Source organism: Octopus sinensis, linkage group LG3 (genome assembly GCF_006345805.1).
Source record: "Octopus sinensis linkage group LG3, ASM634580v1, whole genome shotgun sequence".
Taxonomy (NCBI): domain Eukaryota; kingdom Metazoa; phylum Mollusca; class Cephalopoda; order Octopoda; family Octopodidae; genus Octopus; species Octopus sinensis.
Genome location: NC_042999.1, coordinates 127,733,475 through 127,760,152, shown reverse-complemented (window position 1 = coordinate 127,760,152; position 26,678 = coordinate 127,733,475). Strand labels below are relative to the sequence as shown.

Sequence of the window (26,678 nt, the reverse complement as noted above, 5' to 3'; positions counted from 1 at the left end):
ATATATATATAAATAAATATATATATATATACATATATATATAAATACATATATCTACATAAATATATATATATATATACACACACACATATATATATATATATACATATATATATAAATATATATACAGATACACACATACATATACTCACATATATATATATATATATATATATATATATATATCAGAAAATAAAGTTGTTAGGTACTGCATGAGTGGAAATATATATGAAAGAAGGTTTGAAATGCAATTTTAAAGATGTTTATTAACTTGACTGGTTTCACTTTTTTCAGAAAAAGATTGTCCTGAGTGGAATCTGGGTGTTATCCCATTCAGATTTACAGTTGAGTGGGTTCCTATTCTTGTATACCGACAGCTTCAGTGACTTGTTTCAGCATTGCATCAGTGGGATGTGTATATATGATGTTTAACTTAAGTCTCCCTAAGGAGCCCTTGTAGCAGTCTACAGCATGCTGATAGAAGATGGAGTTTGGTTTCTTTTCAATGTAGTTGTCCAGGTGTTCTTTGAACTTATCATTGATGCTCCTAGAAGTCTCACCAATATATGACTCTGGGATAATCGTGCAAGCTCCTTCTTGGCACTTAATCTGGTATACAGTGCTCTCCATTTTGCAGTTCACATGTGGGTTTGAAGAATATATTGCACAATTATTCTGATACGTGATTCTATCAAATGGGTAAGATCTACTTAATACAGATTTGATAGTCCTACCTGTCTTTTCTACAACTTTGATCATAAGGCCAGTTGTGTGCAGGATTTTCTTAAATGCCTTACTTAATTTGTTCTTAGATGTAGTGTTAACAAACATTACACTGAAACTTCTTGTTATCATACAAAGTATTGTTTTTATTCCTTTTGTTGGAGTCCCTCTCCAACCTATTCCAGAACTTGTTGCAGTATAGGGGGCATATAGCATTTTCGCCATTTTAAATGGCTTATTAATACCTTCCACGCTGCAATTGTTTTTGTTCCAGCACACAATCTCAGATCAGGTTACTTGCTATACAAGTAAATATATATATAAATATGTGTATATATGTATAAATATGTGTATATATATATAAATATATGTGTGTGTGTGTCTAAATACATATATATATATATGTATATATATATATATATATATGTCTATATATATATATATATGTCTATATATATATATATATATATATAATATATATATATATATATATATATGTCTATATTATATATATATATATGTCTATATATATATATATATATATATATATCTATATATATATATATATGTCTATATATATATATATATATATATATATATATATATGTCTATAAATATATGTGTGTGTGTCTAAATACATATATATATATGTATATATATATATATATACATATATATGCCTATATATATATATATATATATATATATATACATATATGTCCTATATATACATATATATGTGTCTAAATATTACATGCATGTGTGTATGCATTGCCCTATATTTGATTGTAAGCCTCCTGTTCAAGTAAGGCATAATCAATGCTGTATACATGATGTGTATACACAGTTTGTTAGCTGGAAAAAAAATGGAAATTGATACTGTATGAGAAAGAGTTAGAAAAAAAAACCCCCTCAGAATTACATCTAACAACTGATCAATATATGCACCACTTGTATTGTTGATAATGATGACAATGATAATGATTCCATAATTAAGCATGAAGCAAGAAGAAAATGAAAGCTTCCATGATGTGGAGAGGAAATTTTGCAAAGCAAAGAGTATGGTAGGCAATTCAGTATGTTGAAAAAATTCACCAGTCCAACATAAATAATATCTGACATTAAAATATCTTAAATGAGGCACGAAGTCTCAGATTAAAGTAGAGATTTAAATGAAGGGATGCAAATCAGATTAAATGCCTTGGTCAACCATATAATGTCTGGGGTGTAACTTGAACTCCCGATTCGAGGTAACGAGGCTTTCAGTACTTTACCCACTACTCCACCATTGCATCTATCAGAATTAGTAACTTGATATCTAACTGCCCAGTTATGTACTAAATGATGTTCAACTTTGATATTGTAATGATTTGTTTCATATGGAAAATATATTTACATGAAGGAAAAAAAAAATTCCAGCAAATTTTGTTAACCTCTCCCGACCAAAGGCACAGACAGAAAACTAAAAGACATCAAAGGTTTGGAAAAAAAAAAAAGAAAAAGAAAAAGGAAAAATGGAGAAAAAATGAAGAAGACACTGCGTTAATGTTTCACAAAATCCTGAGAAGTTATACGATCAATATTTTATATCTTCGGCAACAATCAATACAAAACTTTTAACTTGCCATTTGAAAGATACTTAAGATCTCCCGCATTTCTCTTTCTCTTTAAAGCTGCATTAAAACAGCAGTAACTATACTGTAGCTATGAATTAAAAGAGAGAAGAGTTCAATGTTTTTTTATTTTTTATAGCCACCCCTACCACACCATCGACTTGTTTATTTTTGTTGTTTTCTTTAGCAATACTTTAAATTACAAAACAAATTATAAGTGACTATCACCTCAAGAAGCACACACAGTAAAGATATGCTAGTTACCACAGATTATCTTGAAATAATTTTTGCACTTTTGCTTCCTTTTCTTATCTTATATTATTAAACTGATACACTGATTTCAACTAATAACATTGGACAACGATTCACCCATTTGGTTTTCATTTATATGATAAAATAAACTGTATAAAGGATCACAATAAGCTGCTTTTGTCTAAGAATCTAAATAGCAGAAAAGAATCAAATAGAAACTGTAGAAGCTATTAAGGTCTGAAACTACAGAAGCTATTAAGGTCTATTCTTAATAATTGGACTTTCCCTGAGTAGTAGAACGTCTAGTTCTTTGCCTAAGTTAACCTTTTAAGAGAAGCTTTCTGCTGTACGTAGCATGTTGCTTAACAACTTATCACAGACAGAAACTGGTGGAAATTGCAGAAAAAAAAAAGAAAGACATTATAAAGATTAATCACTCAAGTATTACTTAAAAATATCACAGCCCAAAATTATCCTTAGAACCGTTGACTAAATCGTAATTGTGTAGTCAGATTTTTTTTTTTGTCTTTTTAGATTAAAATACTTGAAAACAAATTTAAATGTTGCTTTAAATGTGTTCTTTACAAAAAGAAAAGGAAATTATGGAGATCAGTATCGATTACAATTTTCCAGATGATACCACTTTAGAAAGGAATTCATTCACAAATCTGTATGAACAGATTCTTTTTAACTGCCGTCGATTTTAATAAAGTCGCTGTAGAAACGAATAAAAGACAATCTGAAACATCAACTGGAAAGCAACAGATCACAGCTGATTTAAATTACTTCTCAATGGCAAGGTAGACAGTTGGAAATGGAAAATGAGTGATTTTAAAACGAACTTCAAAAAAGACTACATATATATATGTAGTCTGTTTTATGCATTAGTTTTATGATACTTAGAACCATAAAAAAAAGATGGTAGTGGGGAGCACGAAAGAGAAAGTTGATGTATAAAATACTCATAAAATTGACAGTTAAAATAGGTATAGTCATTTTCTTTTTTGTTTTTTTTTTCAAGAAAAAGAGTTTACAGGAAAAGCTTGGCGACATTTGAATTTAGTACTTTAAATTTAGCCAGAGCCACTATTTCCAGTTCATCAGATTAATTAATTAATATAAAGTCAAAGGTGACAGTTCTCATGTTTCCATGTAAGAAAAACAAACCACAGGTAAAATGAAGCTTACCTAGTTAAACAAATTCCCAGATGATTAATGTCTAGCTGACATTATGCCATTAAGCTCAGTCAATTTGAAATTACAAAGAGTAAAACACACTCACACACATACAAATGACTTGGAGCTGTGTTGATAGAATTGTGACATAGGAACAGACACAAAAATGTTTATAACAATGTAGTGTTGAGGTAAGATTCTGATGAAGTGAGTTTACAACATGAGAGAAACCATTTCACTTATTTCATTAACTCCTGGCAGAATAAAAATTTCAGCTTTTGCTCTAAAATCCATGACATAATTAGATGTTATAGCTAGGGATGTAGTGCATTCTAAGCTAAGGACCCTGTCTTGAGTGGCAAGACAAATTTAATAGTTATAAAATAAACTCATTACTAATGTCCTTTAGAAAACATGAACATTTTACCTTCCGCTGTGGAAAAATATGTAAGGGGATACAAATATCAAATTTGATTTGGAGCCAACATTCTAACAGTTTCTCTGCTCACAAATATAGTGAGATGAGAAGAATTTGGTAGGAATAAAACATATATAATTCACATTCAAGGGAAAAATTTTGGGATGGTTTGTTTGTACATGTGTACATGCATGATTTAAACAAACATGGGCCAAGAGGACAAATTTAGGGTGGCCAGTGGCATGTATTGGAACAACACAAATACAGGTATGTCAAATATCATACAACATAAATTCTTGATTTATTAAAATTATCTCTGCCTCTAGAGGGTGTGTCATAATTACCAAATGGAAAATAAGAACAGCTCCATATGAGAAGGGGAGATAATCTCAAGAATCAAGAATTCGCTAAATGTTGACATGACATTAAGGAAAAACACAGGTTTATTGTGTGGAGTTAAGAAGAGAGTCACAGATAAGTGTTTCTGTTTCAATAGGTATCATCAGCATGACAGTTGTCTTAACCTATCTCTAGTTGCCAAGGACTTAGACTTATGCAAAAATGAGATAAGACAACTTAGTGTGGCCAGTGGCTTGTATTTGGACAATATAAACTAATGTAGGTATACCAAATACCATACAACATAAATTTTTAGACAAGAAGGGTGGGGGATGTAGTATGCACAGATATCAGAAAGTATATTGTTCACGTTTTGCACTCAGGCATTAGCAACGTACATGGTGTAGATAATTGTGGAAACTATCATTGATAAATTATCCCTATATAACATAGTCTGATAATGAGAGCAGAAATAATCATTTCTACAGAGTTATGGGCTTTAAATCTTTAGAAGGAAAATAGGCATAAAAGTCACAACTTCTTTTCTTGGCAATATGCAAGAAAGAAATGGAGGGGGAGGAGTAGTAACTATAATCACATACCAGTATATATCATTAGAAAAAACTTAACATTATTAGGATAGCTAATTGTCAAATAGAGAGCTGCTATGATGAAGTTTCATAGAAATCTATTGTTGACTTCCTACAAATATAAAATGATAAACATTTTGTTTTTGTTTTTGAAGAACATTAGTGGAAAAATGGCTAAAACTTTATATCACTTAATCAACAGAGGGAAGGGCAATACCATAATGTTTTACAGGGCTGCCGAGACTGACAGTGGGGGGGACAAGAAGAAAATATCCTCAAACTGGAAACCTGGATCAAATGCCTGCAATAAAATCTACCCTGATACAGCACCCAAGGATCAGGTGGTGTTAAATCAAGAGACAAATTTAAGTCAAAACATTAAGTAGGTCACTGTAAGATTTGAACTCAGAATACTGAGAAAGAACCAGAACATATTCTACAAGATTTCTGGTCTGATGCTTCAATGAATTCATCAGTCCATGGTTCTAGACTGGTACTTTACCAACTCTGGAATGATGAAAGACAAAGTTGACCTTGGTGGGATTTGAACCCAGAACGCAAGAAGACAGAAAAAATATTGCAGACATTTCCTCTGATGCTCTAATGACACTGCCTATTCTCTACCAGAAATTGAATTTATGCCTACTGCACTTATCTTCTACAATTTTGTTAATAAGGATTTCTTCCTTAGACAATAAGGTTGTATATTTATATAGTGAAAGAGAGAAAGGGATAGTTTGATAGCTTATAACAACTTTGAAATAGTTCTTCAACCAGGAATCAAAGCAAGTTTGTGAACTCAACTTGCTGGAACCTTACCTCTTATTTACCAAAATTTTATATCATTGTTCTTGTGTTTGTATATTGTCTAAAACAGAACTGAAGTGCATGTGTGACAAGTATACATACACTTATAAATATATACTTGTTCACAACATACTTGATCAACACACATTTACAAACACTATTCTGGAAGAGAGCAAGCGTGTGTGTGTGTGTATGTGTGTGTGTGTGTGTGTGTGTGTGTGCATGTGAGAGAGAGAAAGAGAGATGTATGAACTTATAATAAGACATTCTGTTGTATGAAAACAAATAGTAACCTCTCCTGCTTGAGGAAATGACAAGTCAGAAGAAAAATAATGCAAGGTTTACTAATCACAATATATAGCCATTTAACATGACTATGAAAATAATGTAGATCTAATAATTTAGGAAATAAAAATGAAATGCAAAAATTGAAATTACAACTCACAAATACCACATCTGCCATGTACAAAAAACTGAGAAAATTTTCATTGTTCTCTTTCATATTTTAGCATAAACCATGAACCGTGTATTAATGTACTGACTAAAGTTCTAGTTGCCATAGGTTCGAGCACCATCAGAGGGACAAAAGATAGAAGAAGGAAAAAAAGGGGACTGACTCTTTGTTGTACCAATTACCAGCAAGATTTAGTGGCAAGGGTTCTAGACAATGTGGCAACAAATAATGAATGCATATACCCATCATCAACTTGTGAGCTTCTTCAGATATAATAATAATGATTTCTGATTTAAGTACAAAGCCAGTAATTTTGTGGGGGTTAGTCAGTATCATAGTTTCTCCAGTATTACTGGTACTTTTATTTTATGGACCCCTGAGGGGATGAAAGGTACAGTTGATCTTGGTGGGGTCTGAACTCAGAAAAATACCATAAACCGTTTCTCTGACATGCATTATATTTATAATGCGTGTTAGATATATGAATTATATATGATATATATATGCATTTACATATACACAAAAGTATATACTTACATATATGCATTTAAATACATACACATATGTACATGCACGTATATACACACATACATATGTTCATATATAAATACACACATATATATACACACATACATATGTACATATATATATATATATTTATGTATGTGTGTTCCAGCATGGTCTCAGCCTTTGGTTGAAACCAATAAAAAAATAAATATAAATATGTATTCACCCACATATATATATATATATTCTGTATTGTTAGGGATGAAAGAGGAATGTCCGTAGTCCTTTGTTTTGTCAAGGTGCTGAGACTGGCAAGAGAGGAGAAAAGAGGAATTTATCCTAAAATCAAAGTTCTGACCTAAATATCCCCAACAGATTGCACTACATTAAAGACACCCAAGCTACCAGGAGGTGGGTTTGAAACCAAATGATATGTTAAATCTACCCCACCAAAAAAACAGAATGTAAAGAAACAAAATGGCTAACACAAAGCATTTTATCCAATGCTTGAACATATCAAACCAACCCACATCTACTCTGAACTCAGAGGATGAAAGATAAAGATGATTTCTGTTGGATTTGAACTCAGAGTGTAGTGAGCCAGAGCAAATAATGTGATGTATTTTGTTCTGACACTAATGACTGCCAATTCACTGACTTAACAGAACAATAAGACCCACTATTTTGTTCTTGATGGGGAAAATAAATATTGGTTAAAATCAGCTCAATACATGACTGGTACTTATTTTACAACTCCCAGAAAGATTAATGGGAAATATGACCATGGTGGAATTTAAACCCTGTATGTCAAGAATTGTAAAAGGAATCCTGCAAAGCATTGTCCAATAAATGATCTACAGGTTATTGCCAGCTACTACTCTGAATAATATTAATAATCATTACTACCGTAGGCACAGTCCTGAAATTTTAAGGGAGTGGATAATTCAATCACATCAATTCTAGTGCTTGATTGGTGCTTATGTTATCAACCCTGAAAGGATGAAAGGCAGAGTTGATATCAGCAGAATTTGAACTCAGAATGTACAGCCAGATGAAATACCACTAAGCTTATGATTCTACCACCTTTTTCGATACTAATAATAATAATTGTAAAGTGATGAGCTGGCAGAATCATCACCAAGCCGGGAAAAATGCTTAGTGGTATTTCTTCTGACTTTAGGTTCTGAGTTAAAATTCTGCAGAAGTTGGCTCTGCACTTTATTCTTTCGGCATTGACAAAACAAGTACCAGTTGAACAAAAGAAATACCACAAAGCATTTCATCCGAAATTCTTATGGTTCTGCCAATCCATCACCTAATAATAACAATAATAATAATAATAATAACTTTGGCTCAAGGCAAGCAATTTTTGGGGTGGGAGTAAGTCAATTACATTGACTCCAGTGATCAACTGGTACTTATTTTTATCAACCCTGAAAAGCAAAGTCAACCCCAGCAGAATTTGAACTCAGAATGTAAAGATAGATGAAATGCCACTAAGCAGTTTGCCCAGTGTGCTAATGATTCTGCCAGTTTGCTACCTTAAACCACCACCTAATAATAATAATCTTTTCTACTAAAGGCACAAGGCCTGAAATTTTGGAGGAGGGGATGGGTCAATCACATTGACTCCAGTATTTAACTGCTACTTAATTTATCGATCCCAAAAGGATGAACAATAAAGTTGACCTTGGTGGAATTTGAACTCAGAATGTAAAGACAGATGAAATGCTGCAAAGCATTTTGCCTGGTATGCTTAGGATTCTGCCAGCTTGCCACCTTAATAGTAATAATAATTACAATGATAATGATGATGATTGTTTCTGAGATAGATACAAGGCCAGCAATTTTGAAAAGAGGTTGTTTGCTGATACTGTTGACCCCAGAAGGATGAAAGGTAGAATAGACCTCAGCAGGATTTGAAATCAGAATGTAAACTCCCAAAACAATTTCCACATGGCATTTTTTCTGACACTAATAATTCTGCCAACTCACCAATAATAATACTAATAATAGTTGTTTTAAATGTTGGCATAAGGCCAACAATTTTTGAGAGAAGGGAGAGATCAGATACACTGAGTGGTACTTTATCAACCCCAGGAGTTCACTTCGGCAGGGTTCTATTAGAGTAGAGAAAGAACTCAGTGAGATTGATATATACTTTTAAATCCAGCATGTTAATGTCTGTAGGGCATGTGGACCAGATGGATGCATTAGCAGAGAGGAAGGATGGGATGAAGTATTATTCAGTTTCAGAGCAATTAATACAATACAGGTATGTTCCACTGTCTTTACACCCACAAAAATAAACTGCAAGGCTGTAAGACATAGTTTAAAATAAAAAGGGAAGATGATGTTTCAAGAAACAGACTGGGAGCAAGGGAAAGAAAAAAAAAAACAAAGTAACTTTCAACTGCCACTACTACTAGTATTATTAATATTAAAATTACTGAATGCCTCAGACCAACAGAAGGGAACTGGACTGATGACATTGATGTCTTCTTTTATCTTTATATATAAAGGCGATAAGAACAGAAGTGAAGCAGATCCAACTGAGGAGAGAAATCAGGTCATAAGCCTAGCTTGTCAAATATTGCAATTGTGTAACATGCATTCCACTGGTAATGATAATAATCCTTTCTACTATTGGCACAAGGCCTGAAATTTTGGGGGATGGGGAAAGTTGGTCACATCGCTCCCAGTACTTGACTGGTACTTATTTTACTGACCCTAAAAGGATGAACAGCTAAGTTAACCTTGGCAGAATTTGAATTCAGAGTGTAAAGACAGACGAAATGCTACTAGCATTTTGCCCAGTGTGCTAGTGACTCTGCCAGCTTGCTGCCTTCAATAATAATAATGATAATAATCCTTTCAAGACCTGAAATTTTTGTGGGAGGCGGCTGTTTGATTATACTGACCCCAGTGTTTGACTGGTACTTATTTTATCAAGCTCAAAAGGCTGAAAGGCAAAGTTGACCTCAGAATGTACAGAACCAGAAGTAATGGTGCTAAGCATTTTTTCAGGCATGGTAATAATTCTGTCAGCTCATTGCTCTAATAATAATAATAATAATCCTTCCTATTAAAAGCACAAGACCTGAAATTTTTTGGGAGGGGACTAGTCGATTACAATGACCTCAGTGTTTCACTGGTACTTATCAACCCTGAAAAGATGAAAGACAAAGCTGACCGTGGCGAAATTTGATCTCAGAACACAAAGGCAGATGAAATACCATGAAGCATTTTGCATGGCATGCTAACGATTCTGCCAGCTTGCCACCTTAATATTAATAATAATCCTTTCTACTAAAGGCACAAGGCCTGAAATTTGGGGAGAGGGGACTAATCAATTACATCGACCCAAGTGTTTCAATGGTACTTAATTTATCAACCCCAAAAGGATGAAAGGCAAAGTCAACTTCGGCGGAATTTGAACTCAGAACATAAAGATAGATGATATGCTGCTAAGCATTTTGCCAGCTTGCTACTTTAATAATAATGGTTTCAAATTTTGGCACAAGGCCAGCAATTTTAGGGTGAGGGGATTAGCAAATTACATTGACCCCAGTGTTTCACTGCTGCTTAATTTTACAGACCCTAAAAGGAACAAAAGTAAAAAGGACCTTGACAGATTTGATCTCAAAATATAAAGAGTCAGAAGAAACATTGCTAAGCATTGTGTCTGGCACAGTAACAATTCTGCCAGCTCACTACTTAATGACAATCCATTTCAATTTTGGCACAAAGCCAAAGATTTTGAAGGGATGGGGAGGTCGATTTTGATATTTTACTCTATCAACCCTGAAAGGTTGAAAGGCAAAGTTGACCTCAGCAAGATTTGAACTCAGAATTTAAAGAACTGGAAGAAATGCCACTATGCATTTTGACTGATGCACTAATGATTTTTTCAACTTGCCACCTTAACAACAGCAACAATAATTTCTAATTTAGGCACAGGGACAAAAACATCTTTTAGAAGTCAGGAAAGGTACAATCAATTACATCAAACCCAACGATTTGCCTGGTACTTTTACTTCATCCAGTCATCCTAAGTGGAGTGAAAGATAAAGCTGTCCCTGATGGAATTTGAGCTGAGAATGTAAAAGGGACAGAACTGAATACTGCAGGACATTTTGCTTGCTACTCTATTCAAATAATAATGATGATGATAATGATGAAGTTGATATTTTTTTGAACAAAAAGTTATGTTGTAATGCTAGTAATTTGTCCCTTAATGGTTCTTATGACATGTGAGAAAGAACACAAACTTAGAGATGATCTTTACAATCACGTTTATCAAAAGGATTTTAAAAAAAGAGTAAGAATCAACACAATATCATCTGTACATATAAAGAAATAAATCAGAAATGGAAGAGAAGGATGAGGAGGAGATAGCGATAATGTTACAAGTTATAAAAAAAAAAAAAAAAAAAAAAAGGAAAACGTTTTGAAAATATTCATAAGAATCAAACAGCACAAAATGTGTGTGAATAATACATATCTCTGTGCCTGTACGTGTAAGTGAAACTGTGATGTGTTTTTCTAACTAAATCTGTTGCATGTTAATGGTAAAATTATTCCAGAGAATATTTGCCCTAATCAATGTTGGAGGAAGTCATACTGACTAGATACTCCTGCCCACATCATAAAAAATTTAAAGAGTATATAAGAAGGGGAGAAAAATAGAATTATACAACAGCAAGAAGATTGATATGAGCAATAGTTTAAGCAAAGTGTATGTTGTTATAACAACAAACAATTGCATTGTGGGTAAGAGAGATGGGAGGTTTAAGACTGCCTTCAAATTTGTTTAAATCCCTTTCTGTAAAAGGATGAACATTTAAAATAAAGGGATTGGCAGTGTTACTCGTGGAAAATAAGCTTTCATTTCTATTATTGCTAAAATCTTAAGATTATGTGTGTATGTGAGAGAGATAGAGATAGATAGATAGGTACAGAGAGAGAGAGAGGTGAAATTTGTGTCCAAAAGAGAAAGCTTCTAATGAACCGTGATGAAGTATTACATCAACAATTACTTTTTGTTTTCGGACATTTTCATGCAAGTTGTGAGCATGATCTGTTTGAAGTAGGAAGGGGAATTCATATTTTGCCACATAGAACAAGAGGTCAGAGGGCAGTTATGTCATTTTGGTGGAGGTAGGCCAAACAGAAGCACCAAAAAAATTTGTCCTGAGTTTTTGTATGAAGACAAAAGAAAAATAAAATACCCACCCACTCCCATACAAAAAATTTTTTTTAAATAAAGTGAAAAACCAAAAAACTGGCAGTGACTAATGGTCCCTGAAAAACAGCCTTCTTACACTTTTATAACCATCTTATGTGAAATTGTCAATAAAAGATGCGGGCAAACATCAGTTTGAGAATAAAGAATATTCCTAGTTGTAAAGAAAAAAATCAGAGATCATTTTGATTGGCGTATTCCCTTCAGCTTAAAATCAGTGATTGGAGAGAAATATTTTGATTAATTAGTCATGACAGAAATTTCACTTACTAATTAATATCAACTAACTCTATTACGCCTAAATTTTTAATATGCACAAAAATGTAAAAAAAATTAAAATATTTTGCATATTTATATAAATTATCCATGTCAATAATTCTGCAACAACTGGCATACATTATAATTACATGGAAGCCATAACTCATTTCTTCCTATTTAAGCAAAATACCTGAAGCACCAAGAAATATTAACAAGAGGTGTACTGGGTTGAACAATGCGTTTTAAGGTGTTATTTTATATTCTATACCGCTCATTCACCTGCATTATAAAACATAATTTATCATACTTGCTCTTACCGTTGTAGTGAAATATTTTATACAGCAACACTGAACAGATTCTAATTAACAGAGAATTTTAATTAATAACTGATTGGTTATTATTTTTCTAGCAATTATATATCAATTTGTTTGACTTGGATGGCTTATTGATTAAGACACATTCTGTTGCAACAGTAAATTTAGAGCAAAATATATTTCCAATTGCTAATTAAGCAATTAAGTGTTTGCAGCTGGGTAATCTATTATATTAATTGTTTGAACCAATGACATAGAGATAAATTATATTCCCATGAAAAGAGTGAAATATTTCAATGAAATTAATACCTAAGGAACATCCCTCACAAAACCAGTCAAATATAACCTTCACAAAGGAAACATCACAAAACTGGTGTGATATAACCTTCACAAAACTAGTCAACTCTAAACTTCCTAAAGGAAATGTTCCAAAACTAGTCAAACATAAACTTCATAACAGGGACATTATATAACAAGCTAAATATAACTATCACAAAGGTAATGTACAAAATCAGTCTAATGCAATTGTCATAAAGGAAACATCAAACCAGTACATCAAAATGTAAATATTACAATGATGTCACTAAACTAGTAAAATTTACACTGACCACTTCTAACTGATCTATTCTAGTGATTTCACCAATGCATATTCTTTTACTTCTAAATTTCATTGCATATTTCATTCAGATGTAATATCAGGCTATGCTATTTCACTATCTATACATTTTTCTTCAATATATATTTCAATTTTCTGCATTATTTCTAAACCTACAACACTGTTGTTCAAATACCAGTTTAACCCATATTGTAAATCAGCATTCTTGCATGTACTATATACAGTAAGTTTTACTGAGAAACATATTCCATAAATTAAAACAAACATAAGTAGCTTGTCATTCATAAGACTAGAACAATTCTAAAAATGTATTCAATAAATGCTAAGTAAATATTTGCTACTGATCAAGAAATTATTTCAGATTTAACATACTACTGCTGATGGACACTTTTTGTTTGCAGCTGATGCACTTTTGAGTTTTCCATCACTATATCTACTATATAAGATGCTTTCTCAACATAAATACTACAGTTTTGTGGTTTTTGATACTATATCCATGATATACAAAATGATATTATGAACCAATGCTGTTCTTGTCAATAGCAACAAATTTTTACCCAGCTAGCTAGCTATTTGTTACATAAGTGATTTGTCAATCATTGTTTTTCTATATCAGTAGAAGGGAAATTTGTCTAAGTTTGTGGTTGAAAGAAGATGATTGCTACTGATGATGAGTAAAAATACAGAAAACAGGAGTTAGCAATTCTATCACCTGTTGCTGGTACACTTCTGTGCTTTTTAGCAATATATGTCTATACAAGAAGTTTTCTCAAGATGAATAATGCAGTTTTGTGGCTTTCTATAGTATATATAGTAAGATATACAGAATGTTCTTCTGAATTAACGCTGCTTCCATTACTAACGACAAATACTGTTAAGTTAGTAATGAATTTAATGTCAGTCTTTGGCAATTTAAAACATACCAGGAAACAAGTAGTATTTTACAAACTATACTCAATCATGCCACTTAAAACAACATCTGAGCCAATGAGAGAATCTACATAGTGCTTTGACCTGTCTGAAATAGCAGTCAAATCTCTTTAAATCACATCTCAAAGACACATTTGATAATGTAGTCAAAGAATGAATGTGTAAATGAATAGGATGGCCATAACTAAAATAATTTTGACCATAAGGTCTCTATGATCTGAACTCACATGTAGCTAAATGGTAACTAGAAGATTAAAGAAACACCAGTGAACATAATTAGCTTATTATTGGGGAGAAATGGTTCTCTCTAAAATACTATTTCTCACTACTTTTTAAATAAGTGTTCATCAAAATATTCTTCCTCCATCAAAAGCTTTGTAACAAAAAATCCCAAATGATATGAACTCTTGATCAGATTATGTGTGTGTGCATGTGTATATACATGTGTGTATGCATATCTATCTATATATATATATATTATATATATATATATATATACATATACTCACACACATTAAAAAAATAATAAATGTTAACAAGATTTATAATAAACAAAATTTAGCAACAAAAATTGTCATGCCCTTTAAAACTGAAGGCATATGCGATGATGTATGCATAAAGAATGAATATTATTAATTTGTAAGTAGAATATATCTAAGTATTAATGATGAGTATTCCAATTGTTCAAATAGTTGAACTACCAACTCATACTCATTGTGTTAGTGTCTGAGTCACTGAGTATTCTACAGACACATTTACTCAGATTCAGCATGACACGGTCGGTGATAAAGCTAGCCCTTTTAATTACAGGTACAATCCAGTTTCCATCTACCCAGTTTAATTCACAATGCTTGAATTTACCTTGAAGACATTTGCTCAAGAAGCCACAGAATGAGATCAAACTCAAGATCTTATGACTGCTAAGCTAACTTAACCACCCGGCCACAGACATATACATATAAATATGCATAAAATGCATATATAAAGATGCCTCTGTATGTGGGGACTTCAATTGTTAGGGAAGTGATAAAAAACAAAAATTGCAAATGATCATATTTAAGGACTGCTCTGGCCAGCCACTCCTTCAGCACTTCCTCTAAGTTACCCTATATATAAACATAAAAAACTTTCACTTTCCTCCCAATTGCTAAACTACTAACATTCTATGAAGAAAGAAAAAAAAAACACACAAACACACACACATATTTCATGAATTTCTTCCAGATTTGAATTATTTCCACCTTTTATGAAATGTTTCACTTCATAAAAAGTTTAATAAGTCTAAAGTTATATCATACTGACAATTTCAAAAAAGAATGAAACAGTGCTATACATGACTACCGCTGACTAGATATTTTAAGAACTTTGCAACGAGAATGAAAAAAGAAAATGGAGCATTCTGTATGTTTTCCCATATACTTCCTTAAATTCAAAATCAAATTTCTAATCCTGACAAATATTATGAAGAAATAATTATCTTCCTTGTAATAACTGTCCTCCAGGGGACAAGTAAAAGGTGCTTTTTGTATGATCAAATGGCAATTTCTTTTAGGTTCCATATCAGTCAACTGACAGAAAGGCCTACAAATTTAGTTCCTCACCCACTGGAGTGACTGATAATTTGACAATATCAATAAAGCAATGTATTTCAGTCAGTAACAGATTCATTTTGTTTCCTTCATAGAGCTGTCTCTCTTTCTCATAAATAAATGCTTTATACATTTTAGATATAAATCATTATTTCTTTTAAATTGCTGTTCTTAGGTGATACACACACACACACACACACATATATGCCTGCACATGTGTGCACACATATGCATACATATACATACATGTGTGTATCTAAACACACGCACAATGTATAAAGAAATGCTTACCCCCTAATGCTATCCTGCTTTTGTCTCAATTTCTTGGTCCTGTTAAAATCACACAGGGAATTATCAAAATAGACTATAAAATTTACTGCCTGTTTCATATTATTTTATATGTATATTAAGTACTATATCTACACTTGGTTGCAACAGAAGTCTCCAGAATAAAAAAAAATTACCACACTAATGGTTTCAAGGTTAGTTGAAAATAAACCTAGCAATTAATCTGAATCATAGGGATTACTGTTGATAAATTTTCTACAAATATTTAAAGGATTGAAGTAATCAACTTTTATATCTTTCATATTGTAATTATAATCATAGTATTAAAAAAAAAAATGACAATTAGACAAGGTATTGTGAAAATGAAATAGTAACTGTTTCATTATGAAATGCACAGGTGTTTTATAACCCAATGTAGTTAATCTGATTAAAGCAATTAATTATTGTTAATGTGGGGAATATTGTGTACATATGTGTGAGAGAGAAAGAAGGTGAAGGGGCAAGTAAGGAAGAAATGTATGAATTAACCAAAGAAATAAACGGAGTTATAGGAAAAAAAAACTGAAAATCTTTTAAAATGAATAAAACAAATTGATCTGGTGTAATAAGAAATTTTCCTTAAAATACTGCTATATAATACAACTAATAATAATTCTTTCAAATTTTGGCACAAAGCCAGCAATTTTAAGGAGAGGGAGCAAGTTGATGACAACAACCCCAGTACTTGTCTGATGCTTTATTTTATCCACCCCAAAAGGATGAAAAGTAAAGTTGACCATGACAGGAGTTGATCTCAGAACAAATGCTGCAAAGTATTTTGTCTGATGCGCTAATGATTTTGCCAATCCATCATCTGATCCTAGGATAAAGGCAAACTTGACTTTGGCAGAATCTGAAGCCAGATTATAAAGAACCAGAACAAATATTACAAGGTATTTTCCCGACATTCTAATGACTGTCAATCTACTGATAATTCTTTCTACTAGGCACAAAGCCAGCACTTTTCTTGCTTTTTTTTTTTTATGGTGGGGTTCTAGTCAATTACATTAATCCCAGTGATCGACTGGTACTTATTTAATTGAGCCCCAAATGGATGAAAGGTAAAGTCAACCTTGGCAGCATTTGAACCCAAAACATAAAGACAGGCAAAATGCCACTATGCATTTTACCTGGCGTGCTAATGATTCTACCAGCTTGCTACCTTGTTAGTATTAGTAATGATAATAATAATAATATTAATGGTTTCAAGTTTTGGCACAAGGTCAGCAACTTCAGAGGAGGGGGGGGGGGTAAGTTGATTACATTGGCCCCAGTGCTCAGCTGGTACCTATTCATTCTATCGACTCTGAAAAAGTGAAAAGCAAAGTCAACCCCAGTAGCGTTTAAACTCAGAACATAAAGATGGACACAAAATGCTGCTAAGCATTTTGTCCAGCATGTTAATGATTCTGCTAGTTCACCACCTTAAAAAGAAGAAATAATTCATTGTTCAACCATTCCACTAATAAAGTGAAAGAAAGGTAAACAAGGCAGTGGATAGTGCTGAATTGAAGCTTGAAATAAGTAAGAACAATTTTTTTTTTTCTTTATTTCATTAGACACGGAGACTATTTACTGTCCACTCACTGTAATAATAATGCAAGAGAATGTATGGATTGGGGGATAATGAATGTGAAAATAAAACAAAAATAACTTTAAATTAATTTTTAAAAAGAAAAAATTTTTTTTATTTTAAATGTAAAAACAAAAAAAAAGACAAAAAATAAAATAAAAGATATAACCCCTATATATTTAATATTTTTTTATTTTAATTTTTTTTTTGTAACTGCTGGTGAGTGGCTGGCAACACACAAAATGGTGGGGGTGGGGAGAGGGAATATAAAATAAACAGATTACTTCTGTTTATGGTAGTAGGAATGGGGGTGAGAGAAAGGTTGTAACAATAATAAAAAAAAATATATATTAGAAAGTAAAAAAAAATGTGAGATTGATTAGTTTAAGCCAACACACAGCTTATATATGCTGTGTGTTTTTTCAGTGATTTTAGCTGAGTTAGTGAGACAAATAGTAGAACTTTAAAAAAAGTATTTCATCAAGAGAAACACACACATACACATACATACATGCACACACATATACATGTTCTACTGAGTTCTCTTTGATGCTCCCTCATCGCAAAGAGATTACCAAGAAGGAAAAAAAAAGCATGATCTATAAAAATATCAAATATGAACCAAAATGTATGGTATTTAATGCAAGCAAACAAAAGACTTCTTCAATGCATATATGGTTTCTGAGCTTATAAAACAAGACAAAAATCCAGTCGTTTGTTTGATATAACGTTTGGTTGTGTAAGACAAGAATCCAGTATTGTCAATACTTGTCATCTTCTCAGATGTACAGACAGACAGGCAGGCATACATACACATACATGCACACAATTATTACATACTCAGTCCACTGCAGACCAAAGTAACAAGAATTTAATGATGACTACGAAACTTTGTTTAATATGGAGGAACCTCTATTAATAAAATGACTTGACGAATGAGTTGTTTATAATATTACTATTAACTGGTTGAGAATAGGGACTCAACCAGATCCACTCTACCACTGGACTGCCATATACATGAATGCTTTTAAAAGAATATTGGCAAGATTTTTTTTCCCTTTTCTTTTTCTTTCTCGGCAGAGTGTTGCTTTTGTTTACATAAACTGAATGATACAGATAAAAATTTCAATAAATCTATCAGAAATTGAGCACTGGTTGATAAATTTAGGATATGCAACGTTAAGCTATGGCAGTTTCTACATTCCAATCATTATTATCATGCTAATCAAAATGTTTCAAGATAATAATAAATCAATAACTCTGAAGGGAGAAAGAATTGTACAGCACAATGTACAAAATAACTGATAAAAATCTGATATTTTAATCACTTCCCCTTTTCTAGTTAAATAAATTTACAAAAAGAACATTTTTTGTTTTTATTTGTGATTGAAAAGATGAAAAAAAAAGAAAGAAAAAAAAATCGAAACCTTATTGTAGAAAAAATTTGTCCTGATATTTTTATTTTCTTGTGTGCATGTGTGTGTTGTGTTAGTGGGTACAAACAAACCCATTTAATAGAAATATGCTTGTGCAATCAGTTTCCAGCTAACAAGAAAGATTTATTTATCATTTGTAATTTAGTAGTTGTAGTAGTAGTAGTGGTAGTAGTAGTAGTAATAATAATAATAATCATAATAGAAATAAGCATTTGAAAATAAGACCAAAAAAAAGTCACCACTTGTCATTTAAAAAAAAAATTGCAGCCATAAACGGAAATGATCAGCCCATAATGGAGGAAAAAAGTGGAAATAAAAAAAATTTGATGAAAATATTAAAAAAACAATGATGACATTTTAAATATTGAGGCTTTTCATATCAATTCTGCAACCTGCTTGCTGTTTGCAGTGTGCAGACTCTGGCAACAACATCAGTTGGCAGTGAATTACCATAAGGATAGATATGGTAGTTTTTATTAACGGAATGACTGATCTTAGGTTCCCTTCTGGTTTTGTAATGTTAAAGTCTTTTGCTGCAAGTATTCACATAAAATTACTTTTCATAGAAAGTGTATGTGTGTCTACATATCACACAAACACACATACACACACTCGCACGCGAATGCACATTTATACTCACACACAACTATAGAGAAATACATACACCTTATGATTCTGTGAATCAGAACAAAATCTATGTGTGAATACATAATATGGCTACTGGCTTTATCTGTATTCTGTTGGGGGGTGGGGAAGTAGGAGAGAATAACACATGAGGGTATAATAGAATAAAAAGGGAAGAAAACAATTTTAAAAATTAACATAAAAATGTCTTTTATAATACAATACTTAAAGCCAGTTTGCTGGTCAGTTGTGTTGATGTGTATATATATATATATATATATACACATATACATATATATATATACACACACACACATATATACGTATGTCCATGTGTATGTATGTAAATTGTAGTCAGTTTATCAGTTCACCTGAATTTATATACCATTATATACCATTCTGAATATCAAATCAACAAAATAAGAAACCTCTCTTCCAGAAAGGTTAACAGGGTTTTTTTTTCATGCACAGAGTGAGTGATCAGTGCAAGAAGAATTCACAGAAGATCCTGGCAGTTTGACGGCATTTCTCTATATTCCCTGGTTTCCCTTGCATTTTTTTTTCTTTTTCTTTCCTTCTGTAGTTTATACCAAGTCCCATTCTTCTCGTTCTGCCTTTCATGTGAATATGTAGACAAGGCTGTGTTTCTTTTTCTGTGTTGGAATTACACTTTGTAATCAAAAACTTCTTTGTGTAATTCGGGGAAATCAAACTGGCTGTGTATCGAGCGCATGCGAATGTTGTTGAGCGACATGGCATGCTGGTGATTAAATTCGCGAAACATTGGAATTGTTCGGATTAGGTCATTGAACAAAGTATCATAATCTGTAAGAAATGGAAACAGAAATTTTAAACAACATACAGAAAGGAAAATTAGAATTATACAAAAATCTATTAGAATATTACATCACTCTTTACTCTTTTACTTGTTTCAGTCATTTGACTGTAGCCATGTTGGAGCACCACGTTTAGTCGAGCAAATCGACCCCAGGACTTATTCTTTGTAAGCCTAGTACTTATTCTATCGGTTCCTTTTAAACTCAACAAATCTTTAAGCATAAATACAAAAATATAAAGACTATTTTTGTGAAGTTCTAATTATCTTTTAACTCTTTCAATGCCAAAGACAATATTACAAGAGCATTCTAATCCTAAATTCGTGTTTTTTCTCTCACTGTTTTTTACAATACATTTTAATTCATTAATGGATTCAAAATGATATCTATTTTTCATTAGAATCCTCATTATCATTTAATGTCCACTTTCCAATGCAGACATGAGTTAGATGGTTTGACATGGAGCTGGCTAGCAGAGAGCTGTCCAAGCTCCAACTGTTTGTAGAAACCATGCTGTAGTGACGCCATCTTGGAAATCTCCAGCACGCATGTGCAAGATATGAGTCTTCTGGGAGACCTGCTGGAAGTTCCCTCATGCGCATGCGCAAAAAAACTAGCAGCAGCAAAATTCTCTGGTATCGCTCTCTTGGACGCCAGTAGCTGTCTGCATCAGCTATCTTGAGCTGCTACCACTATGCTTGAACGGGCAGGATTAACTCACTCCACTTGACTACTGCCGATAAGCTCCTAGACTGCCGATTCGCCCAGAGGAAGGAAATGTTTATATTGCGAATCAAGAAATAAATATTTATGCTGTTGAAGTTAATCGGAAGTCTTGACTCTTTCTTCGATTAATATTTAATGTAAAGGATGCGAGCTGCACCCATCCAGTGCAGGAATCTCTCATCCTGTTACAATGCCACAAAAGACTAGCTCCCTGCTAGCCAGCTCCGTGTCAAACAATCCAACCCATGTCACCACGAAAAATAAATAAATAAAATATAATTGGGGCCAGACTTTTAGAGACGCAGATTTGACATTGGGTTTCACTCACCACTGGCAAATTTTAATTTTCATAAAACAGATGACTATAAAAAAAATATCTTACCTTTATGGTTAGCTTTCAGTTCATTATATAATGCTTGTAAAAAGAGTCCCTGTATTTTAGAAACAGCTTTAACTCCAGAAAGATTTTGACGATCTGAAAAATAGAATTCATTCATTTCATTTAGATTCTCTTTATTTTAAATTGATCTCCAAATCTATCAATTGATAAGGATTGCTCAATTAAAATCATGAAAAGAAACTAATATAAATAAATTCAAATTTAACCATGCTACATAACTGCAAACATAATTTAGCAATACCCACCACCACCACTACCAAAAAAAAAAAAAAAAAAACACATCAAAATTTAAATGATTTCAACTGAGTTACAAAGATCAAAACTAATAACATTATCCTAATATTTTTTCTTAATTGACTTTGGGACAAAAGGAAAGAATTATTTTCAAACCAAAAACCAGTTCCAAATGCTTGTAACAGAAGGAACTCAGCTGAAAACACTGGAAGACCAGCTAGTAGTATTAAACTGGTTGATGAATTATGCCTGGCTCTCAGGAACTCAGGCTACATAAGGTCACAATGAACACCATAAGGCATTCCAGTTTGATGCTATACCAAGCAATAAATGCACTGAACTGGTTCTTTAGTTTATCAACCTTGAAAGGATAAAAGGCAAAGATGACCTTAACAGGTTTTGAACTTAGAAAGCTAGAACAAACACTATAAGGTTCTAACAATTCAACCGAAAATCTCCCACTTTCTAGTAGTATGGTTGTGAGCATCAAACATGAAAATCTCTAGAAATGCTATCAATTTCAGAGCAGGTCACTGTATGTTATTATTACACAAATACAAATCGGTGAGCTGGAAGAATCATTAACATGCCAGGCACAATGGTTAGCAGCATTTCAACCATCTTTATGTTCTGAGCTCAAATTCCACTGAGGTTGATTTTGCTTTTGGGGCTGATAAATTAAGTACTAGTTGAGCACTAGGGTTGTTGTAATTGACTTACCCCGTCCCCATGAATTTTCAGGCCTTGTGCCTATTAGTAGAAAGGATTATTATACAAATACAAATAACTATTGCTATATTGGATCAGTCAGTGAAGGTTCATGAAGTTTAACAAGCATGTACATAAAATCAATAACATTTATAAATCATACAAAAAATTATATATATATATATATATATATATATATATATATACATGAAGAAATATAATGTGTCACTACCTGGACAAATTATCAAAACAGCTGTAAAGAGACCAATTTCCTGATCAGATAACTTCAATGGATTAAAGGTTTCTGCCATTAAGAAGAATTCTTCAAGAAAATTTCCTAGTGGCATTTCCCGGATTACTTCCCTGAAATGATAAATTAAATAATTATGGAATTTTTCATTACAACAGCAGAATTTGATGAGTCTTGATGAAAATATTGAATGAAGCTCATGAATTGGAAACATAAAACAGATATGACAAAGTGTGTACACCAACTGAATTAGGTTTGCATTGAATGCTTAGTAACAACCTTAACCCTTTAGTGTTTAAACCGGCTATGTCCGGCCAAAATATTCTATCTGTATTAAGTTAAAACTGGTCAGATATGGTCTTTCATAGCTACCTTACAGTGTCATTTCAAAATAAACAATAACATCATTGAAATCTCAAAGCCATGTATTAATGCATGATTAATTTTAAATGGTGTGAATACATAAGCTTCACATCTGACAGAATCTGAATGCTAAAGGGTTAAATGAACAGTTATGGCAGATACCAAAAACAAGAGAAAAAAATTTTAATAATGTACTTCACTATCCCAAAACAATCATAAATAACCTGAGATTTTTACTAAGAACATTGTACTAATGCATTATCAACTTAATTCTTGGTTTGTCAGGTTTCTTGGTTTTTAACTCAATGTCTATAAGGATTTTTGTCCATTAGTTCTTACCATTTATTCACCCCCCCCACCACAAAAGATCATCATCTTGAATGGCTGTGCCCCTTTCATATCAATAACAATAAGCAATACCCTACAGTTAAGTCTTTGTAACACACAGTGCATAGTAGAAATCAGTTTACCTTGGACATTGCATCTTCATGTCAGGATCAAACATGGTATAATTTTGGTGGTCAACAAGCATACAAAATCTTGCTAACATCACCTCAAAGGTTCCTTGCTTGATCAACTTGATTTGGTCCTCTTGGTCAATTTCAGAGAAACCTGGAAAAAAAGGACAATGTCAATAAATAGAATTAATAAAATCAATGTGAGATTTATTTTCTTAACACTATGTAAACTGCATTCTGCTACCAGCCTCTGTAGCTATAGGGCAGCCTGCCCTCAGGTCCCTATAGCTATAATACATTCTTTTTTCAACTCTCTGAGGAAAGAAAATTGAAAACTTGCTTCAAAAGCTAGGTGTTTGGTGGTGGCAGTTTAACATTTAGCTTAAATTTTATGGCATTCATAAAATGTGAGACAAATATCATCATGGACAAGACACCAGTCTTTCATTGGTAACTTCTTGAATATCTGATAGCTACTTTAGATGGTTAACTAAATTAAGGCATTGTACAGAATTAAGAGTAGTATTCACATAAACACAAGACCACCAATAAACCTACACAATTTTAACAACAAACTTGAAGCTAATTTGTAAGAAAAGAATTTAGATGGGGAGTGAGAAGAAATTAGATGTGTGTAGAGGGGAGTAGAAATAAAAATAGAGAATTAGAAAATGGAAGAGAAATACATGTGTCATAGAAAGAAGCAAGGGCCCGAAGGAGAATGAAAAGAGACTTGAGAGAAAAGGGATAAAGATAGAAGACAGAGGTTAGGATAACATTACTTACCAGGTAGCCGCTTGCAGAACTGGACAACATTTGTAATCTCAGGCACCATGTTTGTTAGAAACTGTCTCCACATAAGATCTGAGGCACTATTCTTACCATCCAAAGCCTAAGTAAAAAAGAGAAGAAAGTGGATTCTTCAATTCAATTTCATTTAATTAACAATGTGCAAAGCTGGGAAGATTTAAGTGGGGTTTAGTGCTACAATAGCAGCCAAATTTCTCTTAAATTATACCCAACCATCTTAAAAAGAGTGCACATCAGATCATGTAGTTCTAATTATTCCTAAAAAGATGGAATGGTTGTGGTGTAAATGTATTTGGTTTTAGGTCTGTCTGATCAGAATTGACTCATGCTTAAACAACAATATGAACTCTTTTGATAACGACCCACCTGAGACCGTCCCAGGTTCTATGATGCAAATTTCCTGTTTTAAAGTGATCTAAATCTTCCTTAAAAATTTTATGTTAATTTATGTTCCAAACATCAGCTTAACTATGACAAACATATTTTAATAAATTCTTCATCTTTAAAATCAACTGAAATAGATGCAGTGCATTTAAACAGAAACATGGTACAAAAAGTAAAGATTGAAGAAGGATGGATGTGAAAAACTACTAAACCCAAGATATATTACTTCCATATTGCCTCTTTAACACAAAATGTTATGAGATTCACCAAGACAGACAAGATACTAGGTGCCATATATGAAAGTAGCATATAATTTAAATATTAAGTTACATGAGGGTATCTTAGTGAAAGTGAAAAAGAAATTGCAGCCCAAGTTGAACATACATAAACTCAATAAACTACAGTAATGAGTTACTTACAAATAACAAACTGATTTAAAATATAATTCATGATATTAATGATTTCTTACACAGGCACAAGCCATCAAATTTATAAGAATATGGGTATATGACTAACAATTGTTTAATTGAAACTCTGAAGGGTGAAAGGTGAATTTTGAACCTGGTACAAATTGATCTCAGATGATGATGGATACATTTATAACTCTATCCCTTCCTCCTTACAACAGTTTGAAATGCACCTGTATCCAAACCCACCTCAATAGTAACAAGCTGGACAGTTTATAGTGGCAGTATCAAGCCTTCTTTAAAGCAATTTTCAGGCATTCAAAAGAACTTAATGTCAAGTAGTTTGAAGAAAATCTATTATGCAAAAATATGAGTGTTAAAATCTCACCAGATGAATTACTTTTGTAAGCTTTAATCTTTCTTCAAAGTAGGAAAAAAAATGTTCATGAGATCCATCAACACTATAAAAATACAGGGGAGACTTCTACATCAACAGTCTTTGAGTGCCTTTTGTTAAGTTCATTATGTTGCAAGCATTTGAACTAGAAAGGTCCCTTCTTTGCCAGTGTTTTTCCCCTGCAGACACTGGTCTACAAATGTTCAAGCTGGGTAACAAAGATAACAGTCTAAACCTACAAAGATCATGAACACTGTTCTTCCACTCTTGACTAGCTCATCAAAAAATGAGTGACAACACAGAATAAACAAACACTAATTTATATATTCTTCAACACTTTCAGGAAATTTTTCTGATCCACAGATCTTTTGTCGACAACAAAAAGAGACTAATACTTATGAACAACTGGATTTGCCTTTTTTAACTGGTAACATTCTATGAGCATAACTCATAAAATAAACTTTAGGAAAATCCAAAACCTGTACCAAGCTTATATTGTCACAAATTCTAGAATTAAGGAATGTTAACATTAAGTCGAGTGCTATAACTTAAATTCATTCAGATGTGCCATCAACAATGTCATAACCCCCATTAGTTTTACATATTTTTTCTATGCAAGTTCTACAATTTCCATATGATTTCATAGAGATCCAATCCTTTCCTAAGATTTTTCCTAGCTATTTCTTCAAATCTTTCTTGATTAACATTTTTGATCAACTCACTGTTTATCTCCTAGCAAGATATTACATCTAAATCAATGTAGCTACATCTCTTGCATAAATTTGCATATTTTTTAATACCCAGTAACTATCAATTTAAGTGTATTCATATTTCCAAATAATTTAACATACTACACCATGGATAATATTGAATAAATTTTTCACTGATTGCTATAAATTCACTACTATCAAAGA

General features: G+C 32.4%; 1 protein-coding gene and 1 long non-coding RNA gene across 4 annotated transcripts in view; one reads left to right on the top strand and one right to left on the bottom strand.

The window, feature by feature from the left end:
- LOC118762566 overlaps nucleotides 1-19,106 on the top strand; it is a 21,451-nt gene extending 2,345 nt beyond the window's left edge. The window contains exons 2-3 of the long non-coding RNA XR_004998319.1: nucleotides 3,101-3,112; nucleotides 19,094-19,106. This is a non-coding gene — a long non-coding RNA (uncharacterized LOC118762566). The remainder of the gene's footprint in view (nucleotides 1-3,100; nucleotides 3,113-19,093) is intronic.
- LOC115209615 (nuclear hormone receptor family member nhr-48) overlaps nucleotides 17,823-26,678 on the bottom strand; it is a 325,642-nt gene continuing 316,786 nt past the window's right edge. For all 3 annotated transcript variants that reach the window (XM_029778062.2, XM_036501298.1, XM_029778063.2), the window contains 5 exons: nucleotides 24,553-24,658; nucleotides 23,779-23,920; nucleotides 22,928-23,058; nucleotides 21,736-21,828; nucleotides 17,823-20,616 (listed from right to left, as the gene is read on the bottom strand). In XM_029778062.2, coding sequence (XP_029633922.1) covers nucleotides 20,456-20,616; nucleotides 21,736-21,828; nucleotides 22,928-23,058; nucleotides 23,779-23,920; nucleotides 24,553-24,658 — 633 coding nt within the window. In that variant the 3' untranslated portion in view covers nucleotides 17,823-20,455. The remainder of the gene's footprint in view (nucleotides 20,617-21,735; nucleotides 21,829-22,927; nucleotides 23,059-23,778; nucleotides 23,921-24,552; nucleotides 24,659-26,678) is intronic.